General features: G+C 48.0%; 1 protein-coding gene across 4 annotated transcripts in view; it reads left to right on the plus strand.

Moving 5' to 3' along the window:
- Arid1b (AT rich interactive domain 1B (SWI-like)) overlaps window positions 1-26307 on the plus strand; it is a 353360-nt gene that overhangs the window by 272570 nt on the left and 54483 nt on the right. For 3 of the 4 annotated variants that reach the window (XM_006523223.4, NM_001085355.1, XM_006523222.4), the window contains exons 7-8: window positions 12337-12516; window positions 24090-24417. In XM_006523223.4, the coding sequence (XP_006523286.1) occupies window positions 12337-12516; window positions 24090-24417 (508 nt within the window). The remainder of the gene's footprint in view (window positions 1-12336; window positions 12517-24089; window positions 24418-26307) is intronic. The other variant, XM_006523221.4, reaches the window with a different exon arrangement.

The raw sequence follows: 26307 nt of genomic DNA on the forward strand, positions 1-26307 counted from the left end.
CAACATAAAGCTCTGTCTGATCCTTCACCACTGAAAGTCTCACTAGCTCAGTAATTTTTCTTTGAAAAGAAGGTCAAATCTTGAGTTTGATATTCTGTAATAATATGTACTTGTCAGGTGTTGTCGATGTGACAGAGATCTGATAAAGTAATGTGACAGATGGGAAGTGAGTATGGGTTTGGGTTTCGCGTGGCTCCACTGGCTGGGGCCTGAGGTAAGGCAGAACATCACAGAGAAGATGCCACAATGGAGCAGTCACTCACCTGACAGCAGGGAAGCAATGGCAAGGTCAGGGCAAGGGATTCTCTCACAGACAGGCTTCAGGACTGGGCTTCCTCCAAGCAAGCCCTACTCCGTCCTAGCTTCCATCACCTCCTAACACCAGCATCTAACTGTGGATCTGTCAATAATAAGTTAACTCTGAGCCCTCCTGATCCAGTTGTTTAATCTGTGATTGAATGTACCACCTTTGGCGCCAAGACCTCAACACAATTGGCTTTCCTTGCAGGGGACGCGCGGTACATAAACTGTAACATAACACATTTGCTACTGGTTCTTGTTTTAAGTCAGATCTCTCTGCAGAACTCATGTGACCGCGTGTAGCATCACAGTCGTCTCAGCAGAAAGCAAAAAGAATGAGAAAACTGTTGCAGAGGACTCTTGCTTTCTAAGGAACACTTTTAAAAGGCTGATTCATGTGTGGCTTGTTATTCAGGCGGGCTTGGACAGAAAGTGGAATAGTCATCTGATTAGATAAATAAGTACTAACACTGGAGTGATTACAGTTTTAACCCCTAAAACACGTTAAGCCTGATGAAACCAGCAAACCCTTCTGCTTTATTGGATTAGCAGTTAGGCGGAATCATTGAAGGAAGCCTTATTTGTTTGGACAGATGTAGAGAGGTCAGAATTAATTTTTTGCAAGCCTTTTAATTGAATTCCCTTTTAATTTTCACAGTGGTATCTAGTTAAATATTCATGTTGGTGCTGGTGGCTTTCTGAAGGACTACACTAGAACCGGATTCATAAAACCAACAAGGCTTGTTTAACCCTTTTCATCTAGTGTGCCAGCAGGGACTTCCTGAGCGTAATCCCACAGTATTTGAATAATTAGAAGGTAGTAATGAGGATTTAATTAGTCCTTGAGATAGGTTAGAGCAGAACCCCTAAGAACTTTCCCTCTTGGACACGGATCGCAGGCAGAATTGATGGTGCCGCTGGCTGTGATGTGCTGGAAAATGTATTCTGTGGCTTGAGGCAGTCCTTTGGCACCGATGTGTGAGCATCAGATCAACATGGGAGGCGTCCTGGGTGAAGTCTTCCAGAAGCGTTAACAGCGGCCCCAGCCTTCACTCTCTGTGCTGACCTACATAGAGATCTTGTTCTGTTCTCCACATTGAGAAAAGGATGCCATCGCAGCATGAGGGTCATCCATCCCCTAAGTGAGGACCACTCTTGCTGCAACAGAGACCAAGAGCAGCTGAGTCGGATCCATCCAACCAAGAGCAAAGCAGTGACAAAGTATGTGTTCCCGTAACTTCCAAGTTACGCAAAAGCATTGGCCAGACATCATGGGGTGTATGGCCATTGTCAACAAAATCACACACACACAAGGAACTTGTCCCTGGAATCTCACCTTCACAGAGGTGTTTCTCAGTAACTGTATTTTATAAATAAAATAGTCTGGGACCCAGGAAAGCATGTGACAGAGCAGGTGTATGACCTGAGGAGAGTCACAGAGAGTCACAGAGAGTCACAGAGAGTCACAGAGAGTCACAGAGAGTCAGAACCTTGGTGGTTACTGTTGGCCCTTTAGTGCTTAGCTGTGGGTTGTTGATTCTTTTGCTGTTGTTGTTTTCTCTTGTTTATATTTTTCGTGTCTAGGCATGTGGCTTGCGTGTGTATCTCTTCACGCTAACCATGTCTTAGAGACTCCGTGTACACTGGTTCTGTGAGCTGCTGAGATCCTGCCTGGCTCTCTCACTCATTTTAGGTCCAGATCACAGATCCATTTTAGCTTCAGAGTCAGTGCTTGCCAGGTATGAGGTAAATGGAGAGGCCCCTGCACAGTGGGCCCTCTCCCCTGTAGGTTGAGTGCCATAACTTGGCTCTTGGGTATCGTTGGCTCCACTGGAGGTCAGGACTGTGGCTGTCTCTACCTCATAGTCCAGGGCTTCAGCCTCCATGTGCAGAGTCCCCTTTTAATCTGCAGATACTGAGGAGTCAGAGGATCCGGGTTTAGTTACAGTCTTTACATTTGATGACTTTATGACCTTGGGTATTTGGTGAAATCCTTCCTTATACATAAAATGAAGCTCGTAATGTCCTTTGGACGCCCTGCACATAGAGAAGACCTTGTATCTCAATGAATATGAGGAGCATCATGATCAAGTATGATCAGGAACATTCAGGATCCTGTGGCCACAGCAATGCACTCACCCCCTGGCCCTCAACTTCGAAGGCAACTTTTGCGGTAGACATTTGCATAGAAAGGCCGGCTGCTTTGCACCCATCTACCATCAGGCAATCAGCTTGAGCCTTCCCTGGCTCTGATTTACCCAGTGATAGATGATGTCCTTGGGATGTAAGTCAGCAGCTGAGGGGGTGCGGTGGGCAGGGACAGCTTGGAGGCTGCCGTGAGGCCCATGTGTGGAGCTCTGCAGTAGCAGGGAACGGAGCCATTCTGCTGGTTAACCTAATGGCACAGCTGGCGCAGCACAGGGGCCGGGTGAAAGCCTTGAACGGGTCATTAGCTTCCGTCTTCCTTGGAGCAGTTCATGTTGTGAAGAGAAGCAAAGCAGGCAAATAAACACTGATATATTAAAATGTAACAAGGATGTTTCTTGCCATCTACTTTCCTCTCCAGATGGGAATGTGACACCTGTTTGTGGAGAGAAATGGCCCTGTCTGCTTTTCTAGTTGAGACACTATGCTGCAGGCGTGTGACCCTCACGTCACACATGTGGTGTGACATCTTCTATTGAAGTGGCTTGCAGGAACAAGGCAGTGATCCTGAGTCTTTTTAGCGATGCCAGCATGAAAATATCTTGTCCGAGTACAAAGGAAGAGTGTGCTTTGGTTTCGGTGGCTTCGGGATCCGTCTGTGCCTGGCGAGTGTCTCTGGAGCCCTCGGCAGCTGCTGTCTTTAGTGAATGTGAGCGCGACTCGGGCTGAGCTTGCCTCGCAGCTCCCTTCCTGTAGAACACGCCGTGATTTAGGCTTGGCTTTCATACCTGACCCCTTTTCTCCAACAAGGTCTGCAGAATTTGTCCCACGAATAGGACAGAGACAGTCAAGGGCCAAGACCCTGGTTAAAATTCCTTCCAGTTCAACTTTGGAAAACCCCTGCCTTTCCCTTCATTATTCTTTTCACTTTCCAAGTGTTTTTAGGACTGGAGAGAGATTCCTAGTGTACAGTTCTTTCAATTAGCCCATCACTGACTGCTTGACACAGTCAGGGTGGACTGGGAGCCACCTGAGTCTTTCCCACTGATGCGCGCACGCGCACACACACACACACACACACGTGAGTTCATGCCTGGTGGCCTCAGTTTACCTCTTACAGTAGCATAATTTCATTCTACCTCTGACATTTTGCAGACCCTTCAGAGGTCAGCTGTGTCCTTGTCTAGGGAGGTTCTTCCGCCTTCCTCCTGCCCACGGCCCACGCTCATGTGCCATCTGGACACTGCTTATAATGGCTGCACCACCTAGGTGCTTTAACCTGCTTTAGTTCGCTAAGGTTGGATGGTTTTTTACATTGCTCTTTCACAAATTCAAGAATCTTATTTATCATTTCCTTAGGCTGAGGGAAAAAATGTCCAGTAAACAGATATAGGACCGGAGAAAACAGGGCTGTCCTTGGTCTTCTCCTCCAGACATCCTAACTGTGTTAACCCATTACCATTACGGTAAAGGTTGTCACGCTGCTGATGCTTGTGGTCCTGAGGTTAGCACACGTGCAGTCTGTGTTCCTTACCTGAACATCTGTTCAGGCTCTTGGCAGGACTTCCTCAGTCTCAGCCTCCCCTCCACCTTTCACCCCTTCTGCACACTTGAGTCACAGGCCAACAGAGCTCGTGAGAGCTGGGGCTTCTGGCCTGACACTGGCAGCCTTAGCTGGTCTAACCCACAGACTCTGGCCCGCCAGTTATTTCTAGAACCAGCCAGTTGGAAGGGGGTTGTTTTTCTGTATAGTGATGTAAATAAGGCAACCCACCCCTAAGCTCTGGCTGACTGTGGAAGGGAGCCACATGCAGCCTAGGCAAGGGCTCCGACTCCAGGCTAGTTGTGCTTGCCTGGGGGAAGTAACTCACTCTCGCTAGTCAGTAGTTTGTAGCGGAACCTGGTGAATGTGGAGGTAAATGGTGGGCTCTATAGAAATACTGAATGAGAGCAGCTATCTCTTCCCGAACCTCTAGCGTGTGCATGCATCAGCCCCACCTCTCATCTCCTCATGTTGTCAGAATGGCAGCTAACTGCTCTCCGGTAACTCCACATTCTGGCCTGGGGTTTCTGACCAGAATCCACAGTCAGGCACAGTGGAGATGGGCAGGGGCACTTGATATGCAGATATTTAAATGGAGTCAATAGCCCTGTTTCCTGCCCTGTTCGCTCCAGCCCTGCACCGGATAACTGCCTGAACAGATACGGAAAGGTTTAAATCTCAGGTGCTCACAGTCCTGTCAGCATGCAGGAAGAGCATGCGGGTGGGAGTCCACGACAGTGACAGCACCCAACAGAGGCCACCGCAGAGCAGAGTGTGTCTGTCTCACTGGCCTCCCCTGGTGGGCTTCCCTCCCGTCTGCCTGCGGCTCGCACATAATAGTGATGAAGCCTTTTGGGGCCATAGAGGGCACATGAATAAATAAAATGCGCACACGCTCCCAAGCATGCATCAGTGAGGGTGTGCAGTGTCTCCTATAGCTGTGTGCTGTGTGTTTTAACCCCATGAGTAGCACAGGAACTTCTGCAAGCTGCTGTCCTCAGGATGCTTGAAACTTCAGTGAGCTATCGATGAGGCTGTCGCCACAGAAATGGTGCTCAGAGCATGTATTGTTATGTATTGTTACCTCTGGGGACAGCACCTTACCTAGAACATGAGACCTGGTCCCCAGGACTTCACCAGGTAACTAGATACACAGATATTTGTGAGTCTCACAAGCTTCCAGCGCCTGAGTGATGGGTGCTGGGGGCTGCTGGGGTAGCAGAGACTAGGGTCTTAGGTGCAAAGTTGTGTGTGCCAGGTTTTCAGGCCTGGTCACTTCTGTCTGTAGAGCAATCAACAGTGAACTAGCAAATAGTTAGTTAACACTGGTGACTGGTCCCCAAAGCTAAGTCCCAGAAGCAGTCAGAGTGTACCTGAAGACGCTGGCCGTTTACACAACCAAGGTTCTCTTGTTCACAGAAGAAAGCAAGGGTTGTGAAGCTGCAGGTTAGAAGCCAGATGGGAAGAAGGCCCAGTGTTTCCCCCTGGGATTGTGGTCTCTTGTTGGCATTCAGGAGCTGAAAGAGTTCAACTAACCAAATAAAAGCCCACTGAATGCTGAATGCAGGATGTCTCAGCTTTGCCCTTCAGGCCCAACGAATGTCAGCAGGACTATGAGGAGAGGCTGCCTCTGCAGGTCCCATAGCAGCTGCCCCGCTCTCCCACTGTGTCATGTTACCTGTCCCATCCTGAGTTGTCTGTGCGTGTCTCTTCCACCAGAGAGACAGTTCCTTCAGTTTGGATACTATATGACCCACTTATCTTCCTAGCACCCCGGACCTTGCCCAGAATCCAGCACTTAATAAAGTCATTGTTAGCTGAGATATACTACTTTTAATATACTTGTGCAAGCGCAGCTGCAGTCTCTCAGCTGCCAGGTTCTCTCTTCTCCAGCTGCTACAATACTTTTAATTATATTACATAAAATTAAAGAGGCAGGGGAGATAGGTGGCCAGTGGCTCAGGTGCTTGCTTGCAAGCATGAGGACCTGAGTTTGGATCCCCAGAACCCCATATTACCTGGTGAGGGTAGCGGCCTGGCTGTACTTCCAACCTTTGAATGCAGAAACAGGGAATCCCAGAGAATGCTGGCCAGTGAGGGTAGCCATATTGGCAACCCTCAAGTTTGACTGAGCGGCTTGTATCGATGAATAAGGTGGGAAAGCAATCAGGCTCGGGCCTCCACACATCCCGTGCCAATATGTACATAGCTCATGCTTGGACACGTGTACATTAAAGTGGCCTTGACTGTTCATCAATTTTCCCTGTGAGGTTTTATTTTCTATTCAATCAAATGTCTGAAAGCAGAAGGGTCTCATCTTTTCCCTTTTAAAAATGGTCTTTTTCTCTATAGTTGGTGAAGGCTAGAGTGGCATGCAGGGAGAGCCCTGCACCATTGTCAGGAACAAAGCCGCCAGCTTGCTCTTTAAGTTTGGCACTCACAGGAGTTAGTTGGCTCACTATAAGGCAATGCTGGTGCCTTGTTCAGCATCCGCAGGGCTCTTCCATACAGAGTCATACTTTCACATACCATTTGCTTACTTGGCTCAAAAGGATCCGGTAACCCAGGGAAGGAAGGGTCCCCCAGTGCCCCTCTCCTTATGGCAGTTCATGGAGGCAGATCAGGTGTGCATCTCTCCTGGCCTGCTCAGAGAAAATCAATGCTGCTCAGATTTCTCCTTCCTAAAGCGCATGATGTTCATGTCAGAAATCCGTCTATCTTCATTTGCAAAGTGAGAAAGCAGGTATTTGTGAGACATAGATGTGGTACAGGACCAGGAGGGGAGGCAGTGCGTCTGTCTGTGTGTGCATTTGCATGTGTATAAATTACAGAAAGTTTATCTTCATGCAGTTTATAAGAAACATTGTTTTATATAATACAAGTAATTACTTAATCTAGTACTTTGTCCCATGCTTGGACTTTTCCTGCTAGATATTTGGTTGAGACAAGTGAGTCTTTCCCACATACAGTGACTCAGTGTGGAGGCAATTCATCGCCTATTCTTTACGCTTCCCTTGCTAGAAAGTTTGGCTTCCAGCTAGTGACACTTCACACCTTGTGCAAGCGCAGCTGCAGTCTCTCAGCTGCCAGGTTCTCTCTTCTCCAGCTGCTACAAGCAGCCTTCCATAATAACTTGCTAAAAGCAGAATACAGGCAAATAAATATTAACACCATAAGTAGCCAGGAACAGTTTTATTGAATTTTTATTTTTTTTATTTTTTTACTTTTTGGGGGGCATGAAAAATAATGCCCATTCTCTTCAATTTTAAAATGATAACAAAAACAAAGTCTGAGTCCAAAGAAATATTCTTGGAAACTATGGACATACTGAATCCACCGCCAGCCCACCCTCACCCTACAGGAGAAAAGATGTCTGACTAGAATAATGGCTAACCAGAAGCTGGGCAGTGGTGGCGCACGCCTTTAATCCCAGCACCCAGGAGGCAGAGGCAGGCAGATCTCTAAGTTTGAGGCCAGCCTGGTCTACAGAGTGAGTTCCAGGACTGCCTGGGCTACACAGAGAAACCCTGTCTCGGGGGGGGGGGGGGGCATGCTGGTCCACTGTCAAGCTTCAGCCTATTAAGGTGAGGAGTGGCCAGAGGTTAAGAATCTGATTGCCGTCTACACGGCTGACCTGGCCACCAGAACTAACCCTGAACCATGCTGCTCTGGCCCAGACCTCCTTCCAGCTCACCCTGACCACTTAGGGACAGGCAAGTTGCCATCAGCAGTCTTTGTTGGGAGCCTACGCTGCTGGGGTGTTTATGATGGTATATTTTTCACTCACAGCACTCCTGTGAGGCAAATAAAACTGTCCTCACTTCACAAATGAGGAAACAAAAATAAACATGTATGTGTTGTTTCTATAGTTAGACAGAGTAGAAACTCCTTTTTCAAGCAGCTTCTGTCTCACTTTTCACCAATGTTTTTACAAGATTATTTTGTTTAAAAATAACTGTTTAAAAATTGGAAGTCTTAGGAACTAGGACTGGGCGTGGTGGCGCACGCCTTTAATCCCAGCACTCAGGCGGATTTCTGAGTTCGAGGCCAGCCTGGTCTACAAAGTGAGTTCCAGGACAGTCAGGGCTATACAGAGAAACACTGTCTCGAAAAAAAAAAAAAAAGGAACTGGGAGTGTAGCTCAATGGTAGTAGATGTCGATCATATATTAGGTCCTGGGTCCCCATTCCCCACACTGCCAAAAAGAAACAACATTCAGTAGGATTCCTGCTGGTATGTAGCAGTGAGTCTAAGATAGACATGGCTGTACAGGCCTCCAGCTGACGTATAACTTCAACGCCACTCCCCTTCAGATCTTCCCTTGTGATATACATCGCAGAAACTGTGCAAAACTCTGTCATTTTGCTGGCGTGGCAGTTATCTGGCCAGCAAACCAAGAGTCTAACTTTTCTGCAGACTGCAAAGAAGGCTGTAAGCCCTTGTCTGTTGGGAGATCACTGCTGTCTGTAGGGGGATACTGGTCAGGAGACAGTAACAGATGTGTATACAGAAGGATGGTAGACCCAAAGTCAAAGGAGCCTTTGAACAGGGCTCATACTCATAAGTAAACAAGGTAGAAAATACAAGACACACACACACACACACACACACACACACACACACACACACGCCTCAGAGAGAACACACTGAAGCAATGGCCACCATAGGCCGGAGACCCTTGGCAAGCAGAATAAGTGGGTTGCTTTCCAGGATGTCCCCTTCCTAAGCCCCTTGGGATGTGTGCACCTAAGTGCCCAGGTGATGCAGAGACCACATACAAAATAAAGCAGATACAGCAATAAACACTACTGGAAACTATCTGAATGCACGGACCGTGCAGGAGTCAAAAGGCTGTGGTGTTTGTGAGCCAGGAACTCTAATGTTTCAGAGCGCCTTCCCATGCAGGCTCTGCTGAGCCTTGCAGGAGTCTTCATTTTACGAGAGGACAACTGCGGCCTGGGAGAGATTACATAAAGTCACAAGTTACGGTGAACCTGTACTGTTGTATTCATTAAACGTGACTCTCATTCATTAAACACCTGACTCTGAACTAGATTCTGAGTTGCTAACAGCACAGCCCTGGAACAAGACCTTCTGCCCCACCCCACCCCCAGCCCCCACCCAGTACAACCAGTTGGTGATTACTGAGACAAGTCAGGGAAGTGTTGGGGACACAGGGAAAGGAAAAGGGGTGAGTCCTACAGAAACAAGGAAGCAAGATTTTGAGAAGTTCTGCTGGGCTTCAGTGTGGCTCGGCGATAGAGTGCTTGTCACATTCTGCATGAGGCCATAGGAAAGAAAAGGAACTCCTTAGAATTTGAACATTTTAAAGGGCTACAGAGAAATTGGCTTTCTGATCCAAATGTCTACATGAGAGGTAGAGGCCGCACCCCATAGAGCTTTGTCTCTAAGTTAACAGGGTTTTAGTTCCTGTCCCCAGGGTTTATGTTTTGCCCTCGGCATCCTTTTTTTTTTTTTTCTTCGAGACAGGGTTTCTCTGTATAGCCCTGGCTGTCCTGGAACTCACTTTGTAGACCAGGCTGGCCTCGAACTCAGAAATCTGCCTGCCTCTACCTCCCAAGTGCTGGAATTAAAGTCTTCAGCCTGGCTTCAGCCTCCTTTTTTTTTTTTTTAAAGATTTATTTATTTATTATATGGAAGTACATTGTAGCTGTCTTCAGACACTCCAGAAGAGGGAGTCAGATCTCGATACGGATGGTTGTGAGCCACCATGTGGTTGCTGGGATTTGAACTCTGGACCTTCGGAAGAGCAGTCGGGTGCTCTTACCCACTGAGCCATCTCACCAGCCCCCAGCCTCCTTTTAAATAAAGCCTTTGTACACATTTTGTTTTCTATACAATGCAAATGGTCATTTGGATTCGTTTGAGTAGAACTGTCAACTGACATCTTTATCTTTAAGGATTGAGTAAATGCCCAGAAATGAAGTGACTTGCTGAGGCAAAACTTCTCAAGAGCCTTTGCGATCAACTTCCAGCCACAGGACGTGTCCCAGCAGCAGCAGGGACTGCAGGGGGGGCCGGGGGGGGGGGGGGGCAGCAGTGCCACCTTCACAGTTGAGGGACAGTCGAATGCTAAAGAGGCTGTCATTGTTGCGCTGACCAGCCAAGAGGGACGCCATTGCACACAGTCCTCATGGTACTGAGTGCCATTTTTATTAACCAGGACTCTGAAAACCAGGAGAATTCTCCTGTAGAGCTCGGATACTGTGTAACACTGTGTAAGTGCCCCTGATTTCACTTCAGTGTCCATAGGCACAAGCCGTGTTAAAAGATCTCACCTGTCCTCAGTAAACCATGGTGTCTGTTACCTGGCGGCTTGCTCCCCAGGGTTACACCGCCCTCACACAGCTCTGCCTTTCCACGCAGGTGCAGAGGCGCCACTGAGGCTCTGCGCACCTGCTCCTGCCCAGCCAGCGCCTCCACTGAGAAACACGAGGATTCTCACCCACACACCTGCTATTGAGACTTGTCTATGGCTCCCTTTCTCGGTGCCACTTTGAACACATCTGTTGGCCTAAGTGACTCAAGTGGATATTTTCTAACTTTGCATTTCTGAATAACTTAAATACATGTTTTCCTGGCACGTTTTAAAATTTTTTATTATTTCAAGTCTCTGCTCTGTTATGCTCCACAGAGTCCGGAGTGTCTATGCAGATATTCAAACTGCAGTTTGGGTTGGGTGTGGTGCTGCCTCTGCCCATCCCCGCGTGTAGAAACACAGGACGTGCAGGCTGTGCAGAGAGATCCAGCCTATTTTTAGGGAAACTCTCAAGGAAGGATCTGGGTGCAGGCTGTGTGCCATCCACGTCTGTAAGACAGTTAGGCTGCAGCACTGAGTGAGATGTGGTCTTTGCTTTTTGTGAGCTTCTTAGTAAGAGAAGGAATATGCAAGCTAAAAATAGTCACGGGGTGGAGAAGTGGCTCTGCGATGCCTTCATCTGAGCATGAAGGATGCTGGGACGCCAGAGCACACATAGAAGCCAGGTAGATGTGGCAGCTGGGGTCCTGAGGCAAGCTGGCAAGCCGAGCGAGCTGGAACTTCCAGGATCTGGGTCAGCAAGAGATTCTGCCTCAGTAGATAAAAAGGAAGACAGATACTCGGCGTCACCTTCAGCCCTTCACATGCATGTGCAGACAGGTACAGCACACACGAGAACATGCATACACATCTACAAACAACACCAACAATCGCACACCCTGATAGGCTAGGAGAGGAACTGTGAAGGCTTCTGAGGAAGATGTAGCAAAGCTGATTCTACCCAAGGTTGGGCAGCAGGAAAAACAATAAAAGCACTGAGCACGTGGAAGACATCTAAGGAGTAGGGACAGGAGAGCGTTAGGCTTGGTTGAAGGTCAGTGTTTGATACCATCTTCTGGGAAGACAGGGAGGCCAGTGGAGGACACTGTGGAGGAGGAAGAGACGCTGTGGTAAAGGGTCGGTGTGAGAGGCCACCAGCGGTCCATGTGTTGTAGGCCCAGGTGCAGTGGAAAGCTGCCAGGGACTTTTATGCAAGTGGAGGCTTTGCTCTGATACCTTCTCTTCCGTCCTGAAAGATAAATCTTGCAGCTTTGTAGCAAAGAATAAGTCAGAGGAAGGGGCCTGTGGGAGTGGGCTCTGCAGAGACAGGACAGAAGAAAGGAGCCCTTCAAGGAGTACGGCAGTCATTGAGGCAGGCCAACGGCTCGAGTGTGTGACAGAGAGGACGAAGGGAACGTCTGACAGAAGCTTCCGGGCCTGTAATGTAAACAAAGGGTGGGACATAGGACTGGCAGAGCAGATTCAGAGGGTCAGAGCACAGCCGGCCCGGGATCACTCAGGGGCACTGTGAGCTGGCTCCTCGCAGGGCCTCAAGCTGCTTAGCAATCCAGGTGAACAACTGTCCGAGGAGGGCAAGGAGAGCTGAGGGTGCAAGAGGAGAGGGCTGCGTGCCATAGACCTATAGTCCACAGAGAAGGCGCAAGTCCAGCCCAAGCCAGCATGAGTGCAGGCTACCCCACTGTAACTGTTGGATCTGCAGGGAATCTACAAAGGTGACCTCATGCTGACTGCCTCTCCTCCCCATTCCTGTGGAGTTCCTTTGATCAAGGCCACTGACTATTGGTGTTCCAGAAACTCAAGTGAGAGTTCAGGTTTTTGGCGGTGTCCTTATGGCACCCGCCTGCCCTCCCAGGCTCCACCCGTGGATTGCGTAGTCTTGGTGTGTTTCTTTATGGGGATCCAGTGGCACCATGCTTCTTGCCATCTACCCCATACAACCACAGGGGCACTGTGTACACAGAAGTGATAAGACGCCTGCTTTTGTGTGTTCCTTTGTTTCCCCATGTAGGTTTTATGACAGGCACTCAGAGAAACCCTCAGATGTCTCAGTACGGACCTCAGCAGACAGGACCATCCATGTCGCCTCACCCATCTCCTGGGGGCCAGATGCATCCTGGGATCAGTAACTTTCAGCAGAGTAACTCAAGTGGCACGTACGGCCCACAGATGAGCCAGTATGGACCCCAAGGTAACAAAGCAAGACGTTCTCCAAAATGCATGGTGGGAGGGAGCTGGTGGGGTTTTCATAGTGTGCTCGCCAAGGTTTTAGTGGTATAAAATGCAGTACAATTTTGTTTGCTATGGCGGATGAGGAGGGTAATGTGAACCCATGATGCTTAATGTGAACTTCATGATGGTTAGTGGTGAGTGCTTGCTCACATGTGAGTGATATTCATTTAGGAGTAGACTGGGTACTGTGATGTAGCTCCAAATGCTGGTAGAGAAAGGCACATCTCTAGTTTAAACTTCAGCCCAGTTTACAGTCACCACCCCCCCACACACACACACACACACCACACACACACCACACACACACACACATACACTGGTAGCCCCGCTAGGACCACAAGCTTCCTGCTCAGCAGAGTGTGTCCAGTCCAGGATCTGGTCTCCCTCAGGTGCTACAGCAGATACACAGTAGCTCCCGCTCCCCTGACCCCTTGCGTCCTCACAGAACACACGCTGCCAGGGCCGCAGGCCTAAGGCAGGAAGTGAGGAGGGAGTGGGAAACTATGCAGAGCCATACTCACGCACGCTGTTTCCTTGGTGCCCTCCTGGAAGTGTACATGGGGAGCCCTGCTGTCAGGGCTTTAAAACTGATAGATGTATTCTGAAGTCACTTTGGTAGTAAGACATCTAAATTAACCCTGCCTGCGTTATATTATGTGTACTGAAATTAGACATTAATGGATCATTTGGGAAGACTGATATAATCTGGCACAGTTGCTGAAGTCCTCATATCTGAGAATGCCAGAACATTCAGAGTTAAGACAAACGTCCAATTGCTTTGACCTGTAGCCAGAGCTTGACCTACACACAGAAAGCCTGTGTTTTGGTGGGGTCTATGTCTATATAGTAAACAAGCTGAGTCCTAGAGGCTGGCCAGCCAGCCCTTGGGGACTCCTGCAGATCAGCAAGTGTCCTGGAGACCCTGGCTTTCTCAGTAGTTCGTCCTTCTCCATCTGTAAGCAGTGTGTTTGGAAGCTGTCTCTGAGGTGTTCTCAGAGCTATGGATGTGACAGTTTCTTTACCTTATGTTGCTTTATTGTGCTTGCTTTTCCACTGTTTCTGTTGCTAGGAGAACTCTTAGGATACTCAGTAACCCTTTCCAAATGGTCCCTTCCTGCTTTGTTCATTTGCACGTTGGCAAGATGGACAGAGACTTAGGGTTTGGCATGACTGAATTTGTAGCATGTCATGAAGTCTTCCGTGCTAATACTGCAAGCCTAGGAGTGGCTAGCAGCAGTTTGTAGCTGAGCTTAGTGGGCTCCAAGCCAGGCCACTGTGGGATCCCAGGTGCCTAACCCTCTACCAGGCCTGAGTGGGCTCTTCACAACAACCAAAGCAGGGCTTCTTAGCTATTGTGGAAAGACGCTTGGACAAGTAAATTGTGTAGGTACAGAATTGTGTGTCTTTCCTGAGACATAACTGGACAAGGCTGAGCCCTGCTGTCAGAACCAGGGCTACCATCTGTGCTTGGTGCAGGACCTGCAGGCTTCACCTGTGAGCTTGGTGCTGTGATGATTCTTTGGATCCTCTGAGACGTTCTGTGTGCATAAGCCACCAGCTCTGTTATAGGAGCTGAGATCAGGGAAGGACACTGCAGAGGGATGGATATTATTATCATTATTACTATTACTTTGTATTTAGTAAATCCTATAGATTCTCCAAATCACTGCAGTGGACAGTCCTTCCTTTAAGAGCACTGGGTCAGGCAAATGCTCACACAAACTGCTCTGAGTCTTAGAAATCCTGAGTTCCTCCTGTGACGTTCTTCTCCCCAGGAGGACATTGTTTATGTAAATTGCTTCCTGGTACAGGGCCTTTTCCATAACATCAATGGGGTGTATCTTCAAAAAGGCCCGCCGTTGTGGGTTTACTGGAACAAGCAGACAGCAGGGACCTTCTGAAGCAAGGCTGGTGTTCCCACACCGGCTGTGTGCCCCTGTGTAAGGAAGGGCCTCTGCCCGGCTTCTCCAGCTCAGGCCCGCTGACCTTGTCTTCCTGTGGGGCATCAACACCACCATTCCTCCCAGAGCAGTGGCACTAGGGAGCTTAAATGTTCAGGCTCAGCCCATGTTCTTATCCCAGGCGCCTATCTTGTCTCAGCAAGCACTTAAGGATATGAAATGACACAGGCCATGTTGAAGCAGGGAATGCCCTGCCTGTATGTTCCTCCTTGGAATGCCTGTTGAGCAGAGACCCCAGCACCACCACGAGGGATTTCTCCCCTCTTCTTCCTCACAAGGACTTACATTATCAGGAAAGCAGTTGGCTAGTGTCTTCTTTTCAAAGGTTATAATAAGAAAGGCATGGATCTGAAAGACAGGTCCTTGGTCTCATCCCTCAGTTCGTTAACACAGTGACTTTCACTTGGGGTTGATTTAAGGCATCTGGGGGAAGACATTTTACAGCGTCTTTGGTGAACCCCATTTCAGTGTCAGATGAAGCACTTATAGAACTGATTAGCCCAGGAAGCTGGGACCAGATGTGGTGGCTCATGCTTATAATCCCAGCACGCAGGAGGCAGGGGCAGGAGAATCTTACTGTAATTTGAGGCCAGCCTAAGCTACATATCAAGATTCTGTCTGGGAAAAAGAACAAAGCAATACCTACTGTACACACCATTGAGTATGGGGCCATATGCTGAGCCAGGGGAGCAGACAGCTTTTCTGCTTCTTTAAGGGAAAGACCAAGCACAGCCCAGGTACACACTTCCCCTTGATGAGTGACTCTTCTGACTGAGCCAGTCATCACTTTGCAGGAAAGAAAATCAGATGGGACAGGTTAACCCATGTGCTCTCTGTACCCACAGACAGGACCAGGCTTCAAGCCCAAGGTGAGGGATTATAGAGGCTACTCTGGCCAGAAGCTCCCATCTCCTCCAGGGCTGCAGTTTGGTTCCCTCCCCCTGTGCACTGGGACAGCAAGTGTCAGGGGATGAGAGACTGATGCTTGCCTCCAAGAATAGTATCTTGGAGCTTTAGGAATGGAGAAATATCAGAAATAGTCGGGAACCTGCCAAGCATGGTGATTCACAGCTGCAATCCCAGTGCTTGGTAGCTGAGGCAGGAGGATTGCTGCAAGTTTCTCAGCCCCAGACTACAAAGTGAATCTCCAACTTAAAAAAAAAAATCAATTAAAATTTAAAATTCACAATGAAGAAGAAATATGAAGGAGAATAGGAGGATCATTCCTGTGAGGTACAGGAGAAACTGAGTGTTAGAAATATATTGCAGTTGCTATAAAATTGAATTATTAAGTATACAAATAAGATGAAACAAAGCTAAATGTGTAAAAGGTTTAATTACAGCATATTTTATGAAATAGCACTTTGCTCCCTTCAAGCAAATACATGTAATAACTACCCTTGCAAAGTGTTTACAAGGAGAGAAGGCCTCAGGGACTCACTTCTGCAAATAGAAGGGAATTATGTAATTAACATTAATTATTAATGATGAATTTGGGCAAAAGAGGGCAGAAATCTATTTGATCTTCATAGACTTTTACTTTGCTTGTCTTCCCTAGAAAAGCGTCCTGCATTGACCGTCCTCAAATGTTGTTTGTTTGTTTTCTTGTTTTTCAAAACAAGGTTCCTCTGTGTAGCCCTGACTGTCCTAGAACTCACTCTGTAGACCAGGCTGTCCCAAAACTCATAGAGATCAGCCTGCCTCTGCCTCCTGATATAGGTATTAAACTCGTGAGCCACCACTGCATGGCTCTCAAATATTTTTTAACAGCTGTCCCTTACTGGCAGGACCAAGGGTCTAGCCTCGGTTTGCCAGGACCAAGGGTCTAGCCTTGGTTTATGAGAATAAGTGGCTTTAGGCGAGTAACAGCAATTCTGCATCTCGATCCCCAGCAGTTGCCACTCAGGTCAGTACATCTGGACCACACAGGCTGACGCTGCTCCTGTAGTTTTATGCTTTTGTCAGTCGGTCTAAGGAGTTTAATCTCTAGTTACTTTGGAAGAGCTATCTTCAGAAAGGTTTAAGGCTTTCTTTAAGGTAACGAGACACCCCCCCCCCCCCGCTCCCCTCTAAGTCTTGGATTTTCCTTCTTTTCTCCCAAATTCAGCCAAAGCAAATTCCAGATGATATTCAGCTGGAGTGTGCACTGCTCTAAGACGCTGAATTGCATGGTAATTTTACAACTATTTCAGTTCCAGGGACATGAGGTGTAAATGTCAGAAACTGTCAGCCGGAGAGCCATTTGAGAGTCCCACATGGGCGCCCAGTGTCACTGTGACCCAGAGCTTCAGCTCCATTCTTAAAAGTCCCATCTCTGGCTGAAGACTCGGTGCATTCTGCCCTCCCAGAGAAGGGGTGCGCCTTGTCCTGCCAGTCGCCTGGTTAGTCTTCCAGAGGCCCTTCCTTCATACCCCGTCTTCATTTCCTCTGGAAACAGCTGGTAATACGCTTGCTATGCTAATCTTTGACATTCATCCCTCAGTCTACCCATGTTGTTCTCAATTAAAGGAATGTCTGGTCCTCAGTCTTACTAATACTAAGGAGAAAGCTGAAGAGATCATTGCATTGCCAAAATGGTTAGAGTAATCAAGTCATATTTGGATGCCCAAATTTAGCTTGCATGTTATAGAACTTAAGCATGAATGTTTCTTAGACTTGATCATCATCATGATTTGATAAAATTCTATAAACTTGGAATTTGTAGTGCAGATTAACTTAAAATGAAAACTATATAAGGCAACTCTACATTTGACTCCCCTGAGGCTCCTGGAAGGAAAGCCAGCAGTGCTGGACTCCACTCCACAGGTTTCTAAGAATGTTCCCCCAGTCTCCTTTCAGGAGGATGTCGTAAGCGTCCAATGGTGTAGGTCACGTTACCTCTTGCCTGCCTTCAGCAGGTACCTCCTGCTGCATCCCCTCTTGCTTGTGCCTGGTGCAGCCCCTCTGGACACAAGGACACAAAGCTCCTGCAGCATGTGGTACATGAGAGTCTGACTCTCAGAATCCTTGTTTCTTGTTCAGGAAAATGGCGCTTTATACCAGGTGGGCTGTAGTGTGCAGTAGTAGTCTTTGTATACACACATACATACACGTCACAGCCTCCTGTTATGTCGCCCCTCAGGAGTACAGTTGGCTCTGTACATTGGGTAGGCATGGAATGCTGTGCCGTCGACTGTTCACTGATTCAGAACTCATAGCAGAGATTTTTGTCTGCTTCACGAACTCACAGTGCCCTGTAGCAGTCACTACTACAAACATTGCCCCCAGCAGCTGCCCTCGAGCGGTGACCGACCACTCATCACCCCATCCATACTTGAAGCAAAACGCAGATTTCTGAAAGACACAGGCAGACCTAGTCTGCCCACCCGCCTGCCTGCCATCAGACTAGCACCTGGTTGCTGCCAGATGTCCTGGGCTTGGCATTAGCTGTCAGCATTGGTGTTTCCCTGACAGTCCAGCAGAAAGAATGACTCCTCCACTGTGCCTCTCACCACTCTGTAGATGTCTCTGTTTCTTCTTCCTGGATCCCATCACCGGGCACATGCTCTGTGTTCCTTCATTGGCGCACCGAGGTTCTCTGTTCACTGTTGGATGCCCAGCAGCTGGCTCAGGGCCTGGCATTTAAGAGCCTCCAAAGAACAAGTTTTTGAATGACTGTTGCTAAGGAGAGGAATCCAGCCCAGGCGTGGCTCCCTGCCTTGTGGGGGTGGAGAGACGGGGGTGAGGGGACTCCGCAGTGCCTAAGAGGCGAGTTGCGTGCTGTGTCCAGTCTGTGGGACGTGAAACTACGGCTAACTCTTTGCAATTTCTTTCTTTATGTATTGAGCTTGCATTATTACTTTGTAATTAGGTTGGGTTTTTGTTTGTTTGTTTTTGTTTGTTTTTGTTTTGAGAACTGTTAATAACACATGCTGGGAGGGCGGATCTTCTTAAAGTTGAAAGTGATATTGTAGTAACAAGCAAAGTTCAGAATGAGTATAAACTTTATAGTTTAAAGAAGTTTTAAATGTATATTGACCTGAGAAAAGCAAGGTGCCTTGGATACTAGTGCAAAGCACACTCCAGTATTGACTCAGTAAGGTCAGGTGACTTTAATTTTCAACCTCCATTTGATGTCCTCTTTATTACTTGATCTATGTATGGCCCAAAGATGATTGTGTGCAGATCCCAGGAGAAAGAGGAGTTTCCTGGTTTTGTTTTTGTTTTGGGTTTGTTTTTTTTTTCATTTTTGTTGTTGTTATAAATACAGAAAGGTTTTTACCAGAAAAACACTTAAGAAAAATACTTAGTTATCTGTCATGAGCAAAGTGAAAATTAAAGCCACATGCATTTTGTCCCATGCCTGTTAGGATGGCCAGGACTTTTGACTAGTTGATAATATAAAGCCCTGGCTGTCATTAGTAACTGCCATGCAGTACCTAAGGGCTGTGTGCTCAGAGCGCATGGTGACCCCCTGGCGGCTTCCTGTGGAGGTAAAATCCCACTTATGAAGCTTGCTCTTACCTAGGATCTCCCAAAAGAAGCAAAACAAAAATACATCCCCACAGAGCTCAGTTCATAACTGCCAAAAACTGCTAGCAACATTTCCAGTGGACCTGTGATCACAGCCATGAGCTGCTTAACACTGTGGTGAATCTGGGGTACGCCGCTGACTGACTACAGAAGGGAGCTTCCGGTCATGATGGCAAGCCCTGCGTCCTGATTGCTCTGGTGGCTGTGGGGCTGTATTTGCTTGTTACATGTAAGGTTTATTTCAGTATACAGGCTTCGTGTAAGACTGCTACTGAAACGGGGACAAGGAGCAAGGCAAATGCTTAGCCCTGGTCATAAATAGATGCATGTGGGTGGGCCTGCTGCCCACAGGACGGAAGGCAGAGCCACAGGCTGGGACTGCTAGGAGCTGCTCCGGGTCCTCTGCAGAACAGTAAGCTCCCCTAACCGTGAAGACGCCTCTCCAGCCCTGCGGACAGATTGTTTACAGCATGCCGCTCTCATGAGGGTTGTGTAACCCAAGGTCTGGGTTTTGAAGCATACTACCTTTTGTCCTCCTCGGTATAGAATAAGACACGTCCTTAGCCTGTGTAGCCCAGGCACACGATCTCATGTGAGAGGAGAAGCAATAGCTCTAAGAACAGGAACTGGAAGTATCGATTGTGACTACCAAATCCCGACATGCTTGAGTCAGGTACATAATGGTCTGTGCCCTCCTAAAGCCATGGTGGTGACTTAAGTAGAGTAGCTGCTGCTCCCTCTGTCTGGTGCTTGAATGTAACTCCTGCTGGGCTGAAATCTGAATGCATTCGTGACTGATTTTCCAAAGCTGCCGTGCCAAGATGAACCCACTTGAAAACGGTGGGCTCTCGGACTTGGCTGCAGGAGCCGTCCAGCTGAGGTGGGTTGGCCCGGCATCTGCTGCCTTCATTGTGCCTAATGCTGCATCCATCTGTTTTCTGTCAGAGCCAGTGCCAACAAATTACTAATCTATTAGAGAAACATGGAAAGAAGACTGCGCTGCTCGCTCCTGCCGGTTCCTCTCGTATTTTGCTTGGCTTCCACATTTGGATTCAGTTTGCTAGAGGAGGAAGATGAGCTATAGACTGTGTAGGGTAGGGTGTGGAAGGTGGCACTGGGGCCCCGAGGCCCACGGCAGCAGGCTTTGTGCTGCAACCTTACCTGGTCCCCGTTAGCATCACACCTCCCTAGTGACAGTGCCGCTGTGTGGACAAGTTAAATAACATGTGAAGGTCGTGCTGCCAGGCAGCATCAGAAGCAGGGCCATCAAGCCCTGCTTATGCCTGAGCTTTACCTGGGAAACCATCTGGAGTCTTCAGAAAGTGTGCTTATCCCAGCCCACAGGGTCAGAGAGGAGTGTCTTTAAAACTTCAAGGAAAAGAAAGAGGACTTCTAGTTCTCCCAAACAGAGGCCTGTGATTCTGAGCCCAACTGGCTGAAGGAGATAGACTGAGGACACAGGGGCAGCATCAACACAGGCCTACACGTGACAGCCATGTGGCTGGCCCCACACTTGCCTCATAAGCCAGAATGCTTCCTGCCCAAGCTGGAGCCGCATGGCAATTCAGCCCCACGGTCCATAAAGAAAGGAAAGTATGGAGCAGGGCACAGGGCAGTCAGGAAGCTGGGCTTCCCCTCTGGGCTCATGGAGATCCAGTCTACAGCAGCTTTTTGGTCCCCACCCCACAACGAGTGAGATCCAGAGTGGGAGAGCTCAGCCAGTGTGTCTGTCTCCCACAGGAAGCAGAGCTCAGCAACAGAACGTCCTCCTCTAGTCAAATGGCATTGAGAGTATAGTACAGTGTCCATGTCTAGATGCTTGTTTTAAAGTAAGATTCAGTGTCATTTTCAAAACGAAAGATGTTCACTGGAGAAAAGGACTTCTGCCCACAAGTCATTTATAAAAGCTTGGGAAGATATGAAGTAGCCTCTAAGTAACGTGTGGGCGCGTGGATCCGTTAGTTAAGTGCTTGCACTATAAATGAGTTTACGTTTGTTTGGTAAAAATAAAGCTGAAAGGAAGCTGAGACACGATGCTGCAGGGGAGGGGAGGGGAGGGAGGGGAGAGGCATCCTGCTCACAGGGAGCGGTTACTGAGCCAGCTTTCCTGAGCATCCAGGAAGGTGCTGCTTCTACAGAGGTAGTTGCTCCCAGAGGATAGAGAGCTCAGAAGCCACTTCAGAATTTTCTGGAAGGAGTTTGCATTTGTGGACATTTTTGCATGTTTTAAGCCTTTTTAAAAACAGTATTGCTTGATTATCTCTGTGCACTCTAGCTTTGCAAAGGTGCTGTGTTCTGGTGTGAGGGCCCACTGTCAGCCTGCCTCATATTGCAACCTTTATCCTCCTATCTCCAGGCCCTTAGATTTTCATCTTTATTGAGGTCTTGGAGTCTGCCCTGCTTCTTTAGAATCCTCTTATGTCCACCTTCAGCCTTCATAATGACATTCTACTTAAAGACAGTACAGTGTGGAGCCAGTGTTACGGACATGTCCCAGAACTGCTCTTTTCCAGGGGTCAGCAAATTATTTTCCTCCTTGTTTTGACCCTGTTGTAAATATACACTTAGCAGAAGTGTGTGTCTCCATGTGGCTACCTTGGAGCTATAGGCTGTATAGCTATAGCGCTGAATAGTTGGCAGTGCACAGACCCCCCAAGGCTCCGGCCCTTGGCAGACACTGTGCCAGCCTGTGGTCTGCATGGACAGAGACCTCCAGCTCATCCATAAAGAAGAAAGCTCACCCGCCATATACCCAGTGAGCTGAAAGTGTCTTACTTCCTCAGGCCTACAGGTCATTCTGCTCTGCATAGATTTAAGAAAACCTGTTTGAATGTTGTCATGGTGTGGTTCCACAAGTGTAGTGTTTCTTAAGCATTGAAGAGGCTACATACAGTCCAGAGGGCCTGCACTCCAGGCCACACTCACAGCCTACCTGGGTCACACCCTGGCTCCCCCAGTTACTTGGCACAGGTAATTTGGCCTCCCCACATCTTGAATCCCTCACCTCCAGAGTTAAAGCCTGCTGGCTCGGCTACTTCCCTTGCCCCTCCAGCTCCATGGTGCTCCTCAGTGGCTGCCGAGACCATTTTCCTGCTGCTCGTCACTGTCCTGACTTGCCTGTGCCTGCTTCCCTTTGCCTCTGCCTCATTTGCCAGGAACCCCTCCATCACATTTTGTGTTTGGGAGACTTTATGCCTAAGTGACAACCCCCAAGAGAATGATGTCAGAGGAAGAAACCTGGAGGCAGGTTTCCCAAGAGTCCCCAGTCAATAAGAACAGGATTCACCCCGTCCCCAGAGCCTGTCCTTCATCAGCACCTGAGGTCCCTACTCCACTGCCTCCTGTGCAGAAAAAGCCCACAGTGCCTCCGTCCCGGGCAGACTGAGCCTCTGCACATCGTGTGGTTTTGCTTTTGTGTTTTTCCCTTCGTCCTTCAGCTGCCACGGACACCAGTGTGCACGGACCTACATGGAACTTGGGAGCATCCCAGCTGCGGGCATTTAACTTTCTCTCCCTGTATCTGAGAGCTCTTTCTGGCATTTTTATGTATTTGTTGTCATTAGATGATGGGAGAATGTTCCAAAATGTAGTCAGAACAGATGAGAAATTCTGTCCATAGTCCACAGAAACTTTTTGTTTATTTGTTTATTTGGTTGTTTGTTTTATTTTACATTTATTATTCAAAACTTTATTACTGGAAGACAGCATGCTTCCTTGGTTAAATACGTGGATTCTGTTTGCATGAGCCTCAATCCTAACCTCCAAACTCAGGTTTTCTTCATTTATAAACAGTGATTGGGGTTAGGGGGCTGGAGAGATGGCTCAGTGGTTAAGAACACTGACTGTTCTTCCAGGGGTCCTGAGTTCAATTCCCAGCAACCCCATGGTGGCTCACAGCCATCTGTAATGCCCCCTCCTGGTGTGTCTGAAGACAGTTACAGTGTGTACATACACATAAAATTAATAAATAATTCTTTAAAAGAAAAAGAACAAAGTCATGTGTTTGGTCATGGGGGAACGGGGGTAACTCATGGGGCAGAGGACACTTGAACCACTTGTCTAGTGTACGTTTCAGCTCAGCAGCTAACGTGTGCTGTTATTATTGAAGTGGTACCATGCCTTCCGCTAATGTACATGGATGTAATAATTTATATAGGAGCAGTCCGGAAGAGAGGGGAGGTCTAGCTGCTCTGACAGATGGAGGCCCTGCAGCTGCCTCCCAGAGCCAGGGGTGGGAGGGGTGACAAGGGCTTGTGGCCTTCAGCCGGATTCCCACTTCTCTCCTCACACCACCGTGCCCTGTGCTCAGTGTTGGACCTGTACTTAGAGTTGTAAGACATAGCACCACGTGTGTAAATCACTCAGTCTGGACCCACCATCAGAGGAGAGCCATGTTGGACCAGTGAAGATGCATGTGACACCTTCCTGTGAGGTCAGGGAGGGTCAGTTATATGGTCCCGAGGGGCTCAGTGCATTGGCTCCATGGTCAGGTGGAGGTGGGGTATGGCAGGGTAGTCTCAGTGGCCTGTGGAACATACTTCTGGGTGAAGTGAAAGAGTGTGCGGTGTCCAGGTCATTTGTGACATTTTGGGCTGGGAACCGTCTCTTTTCTGCAGCACGGGTATTTACCAAGGCCTTGTGACTGTTAGAGATGCTCTACTACTTGCTTATGTTCATAGCGCCTTACTTTTTTATTTCAAGACAAAGTCCTACTATGGTAGCCAAGCTGTTCTTGAACTCTCCCAGTGGTCCAAGCAGGGTTAAACATGTGATCCTCCTGCCTCAGCTGCCCATGTAGCTGGGATGACTACAATTGGCCAAGCTCCCAATCCAGCTTGCTGCAGTGTGTTCGAAACCTAGCCTTTCTATCCCAGTGTTGTGGAGCCTGGGGGACTGCCTGTCTTGAGGTGCCTTGGGAATGCAGTCACATCTGCAGGAGAGGGGAGCACAGCTAGGGAGCACCTGGGACGGGCATCTGGATGTGCAGAATATATTTGCAGGGAATGTTTTCATGAACATTTAAATAAAAGGCTTTAACTTGTCTTTGCTTTTTGTTTAGGCAACTACTCCAGAACCCCAACATATAGCGGGGTACCCAGTGCAAGCTACAGCGGCCCAGGGCCCGGTATGGGCATCAATGCCAACAACCAGATGCATGGACAAGGGCCAGCCCAGCCATGTGGTGCTATGCCCCTGGGACGAATGCCTTCAGCTGGGATGCAGAACAGACCATTTCCTGGAACCATGAGCAGCGTCACCCCCAGTTCTCCTGGCATGTCTCAACAGGGAGGGCCAGGAATGGGCCCACCAATGCCCACTGTGAACCGGAAGGCCCAGGAAGCTGCCGCAGCTGTGATGCAGGCTGCTGCAAACTCAGCACAAAGCAGGTATGCCTCTAACGTGACCGACACTAGCCCATCCTTTCCTCTAGTGTTCAAGGCAGCAGGGCTTGGCTTTACATGTGAGGTGAGACCAGAGAAGTGTGTGTCCTTGTGGGAGATGGCTTGAAGTGCCTATGACTGTAGGCAAAACAGCCATGCCTTGCATAAAAGGAAATTTCTGCTCAATTCTACTTCAAACAATTTGAGTTTTAAGCCAAAAACACTCCAACTTAACTATTTAACATCTAAAACATTGCGAAGGAAACAACATGCAATCACACACTCAGACACAATTGCAACTCAGGCGTGAACATTCATTCACACAGGCACTTACACACGCACACACACACAGTTATACCATAGGATTCTCTGTACAATAGAAACTTGGGTCTGCTGTGGTGGTGCATGCTGTTGTTCCCATCCCTGGGAGATGAGGTAGGCGGGGCTATAAGAGCTTGAGGCCAGCCTAGACTGCATAGAAAGTTCTGGACCCATCAGAGCTACACAGTGAGACCCTGCCCCACACCCACCCCACCCCCCCCACACACACACAAATCGAAATTCCATGTGTATACATGTGTCCAGTGTGTTGGTCTAAATGAGTACGCATGGAATTTTGTGTTTTATTGTCTGAACATTTTCTGTCCCAAGCAAAATGTGGTTGTTACAACAAAAATAATAATATTGTAGAAAGTTTAAGCTGGTTGAGCAAAGCTTTACCTTCTGTCCTTGATTTCAACCCTAATTCTTTTTTATTATTATTAGACATTTTCTTTATATACATTTCAAATGCTATCCCGAAAGTTCCCTATACTCTCCCTCTGCCCTCCTCCCCTACCCACCCACTCCCACTTCTTAGCCCTGGCATTCCCCTGTACTGGGGCATATAAAGTTTGCAAGACCAAGAGGCCTCTCTTCCCAATGATGGCCGACTAGGCCATCTTCTGATACATATGCAGCTAGAGATACGAGCTCTGGAGATACTGGTTAGTTCATATTGTTGTTCCACCTATAGGGTTGCAGACCCCTTCAGCTCCTTGGGTGCTTTCTCTAGCTTCTCCATTGGGGGCCCTTGTTCCATCTTCTAGATGACTGTGAGCATCCACTTCTGTGTTTGCCAGGCACTGGCATAGCCTCACAGAAGACAGCTATAACAGGGTCCCTTCAGCAAAATCTTTCTGGCATATGCAATAGTTTGGTTTGGTGGCTGATTGTGGGATGGATCCCCGGGTGGGGTAGTCTCTGGATAGTCCATCCTTTCGTCTTAGCTCCAAACTTTGTCTCTGTAACTCCTTTCATGGGTATTTTGTTCCCTATTCTAATGAGGAATGAAGTATCCACCCATTGGTCTTCCCTCTTCTTGATTTTCTTGTGTTTTGCAAATTGTATCTTGTCAACCCTAATTCTTAATAACTCTTAAGTCCTTGACCTGCCACAAAATGGCATAATTTAAAAATATAAGACACAAAGATGAGCATGTTTTAGAAGGAGCAGAAGCAGGTCTGTCCTTTAAAAGGCACATTTGACACTCTGGATCGCAGTGGTACTTTCAGAAGTCAAGAAAATTCTGACTTGTCAGAGACATAAAAGCTAACTGTGCAAGCGTGTATGTGTGCACCTGTGTGTTAGTCTATGAACATACATGTATTCAAATGTGTCTGGGGGAGATATCTGTGAACATTTGTAAGTTTAGATGTTTCTGAAATGTGTGAGTTCAACTGTGTTTAAGTGTCTGGTGTGGATGACTGTGAACATGTGTGAGTTTAGATGTGTTTATGTATCTGTGAGTATTTGTGAATTTGCATGTGTTTAGGTGTATATCTGTGGATGTCTGTGAACATGCATGTGTTTACATGTCTGTGAATCTGTGGATGTCTGTGAATCTGTGGATGTCTG

Source organism: Mus musculus, chromosome 17, assembly GCF_000001635.26.
Source record: "Mus musculus strain C57BL/6J chromosome 17, GRCm38.p6 C57BL/6J".
In the NCBI taxonomy this organism is placed as follows: domain Eukaryota; kingdom Metazoa; phylum Chordata; class Mammalia; order Rodentia; family Muridae; genus Mus; species Mus musculus.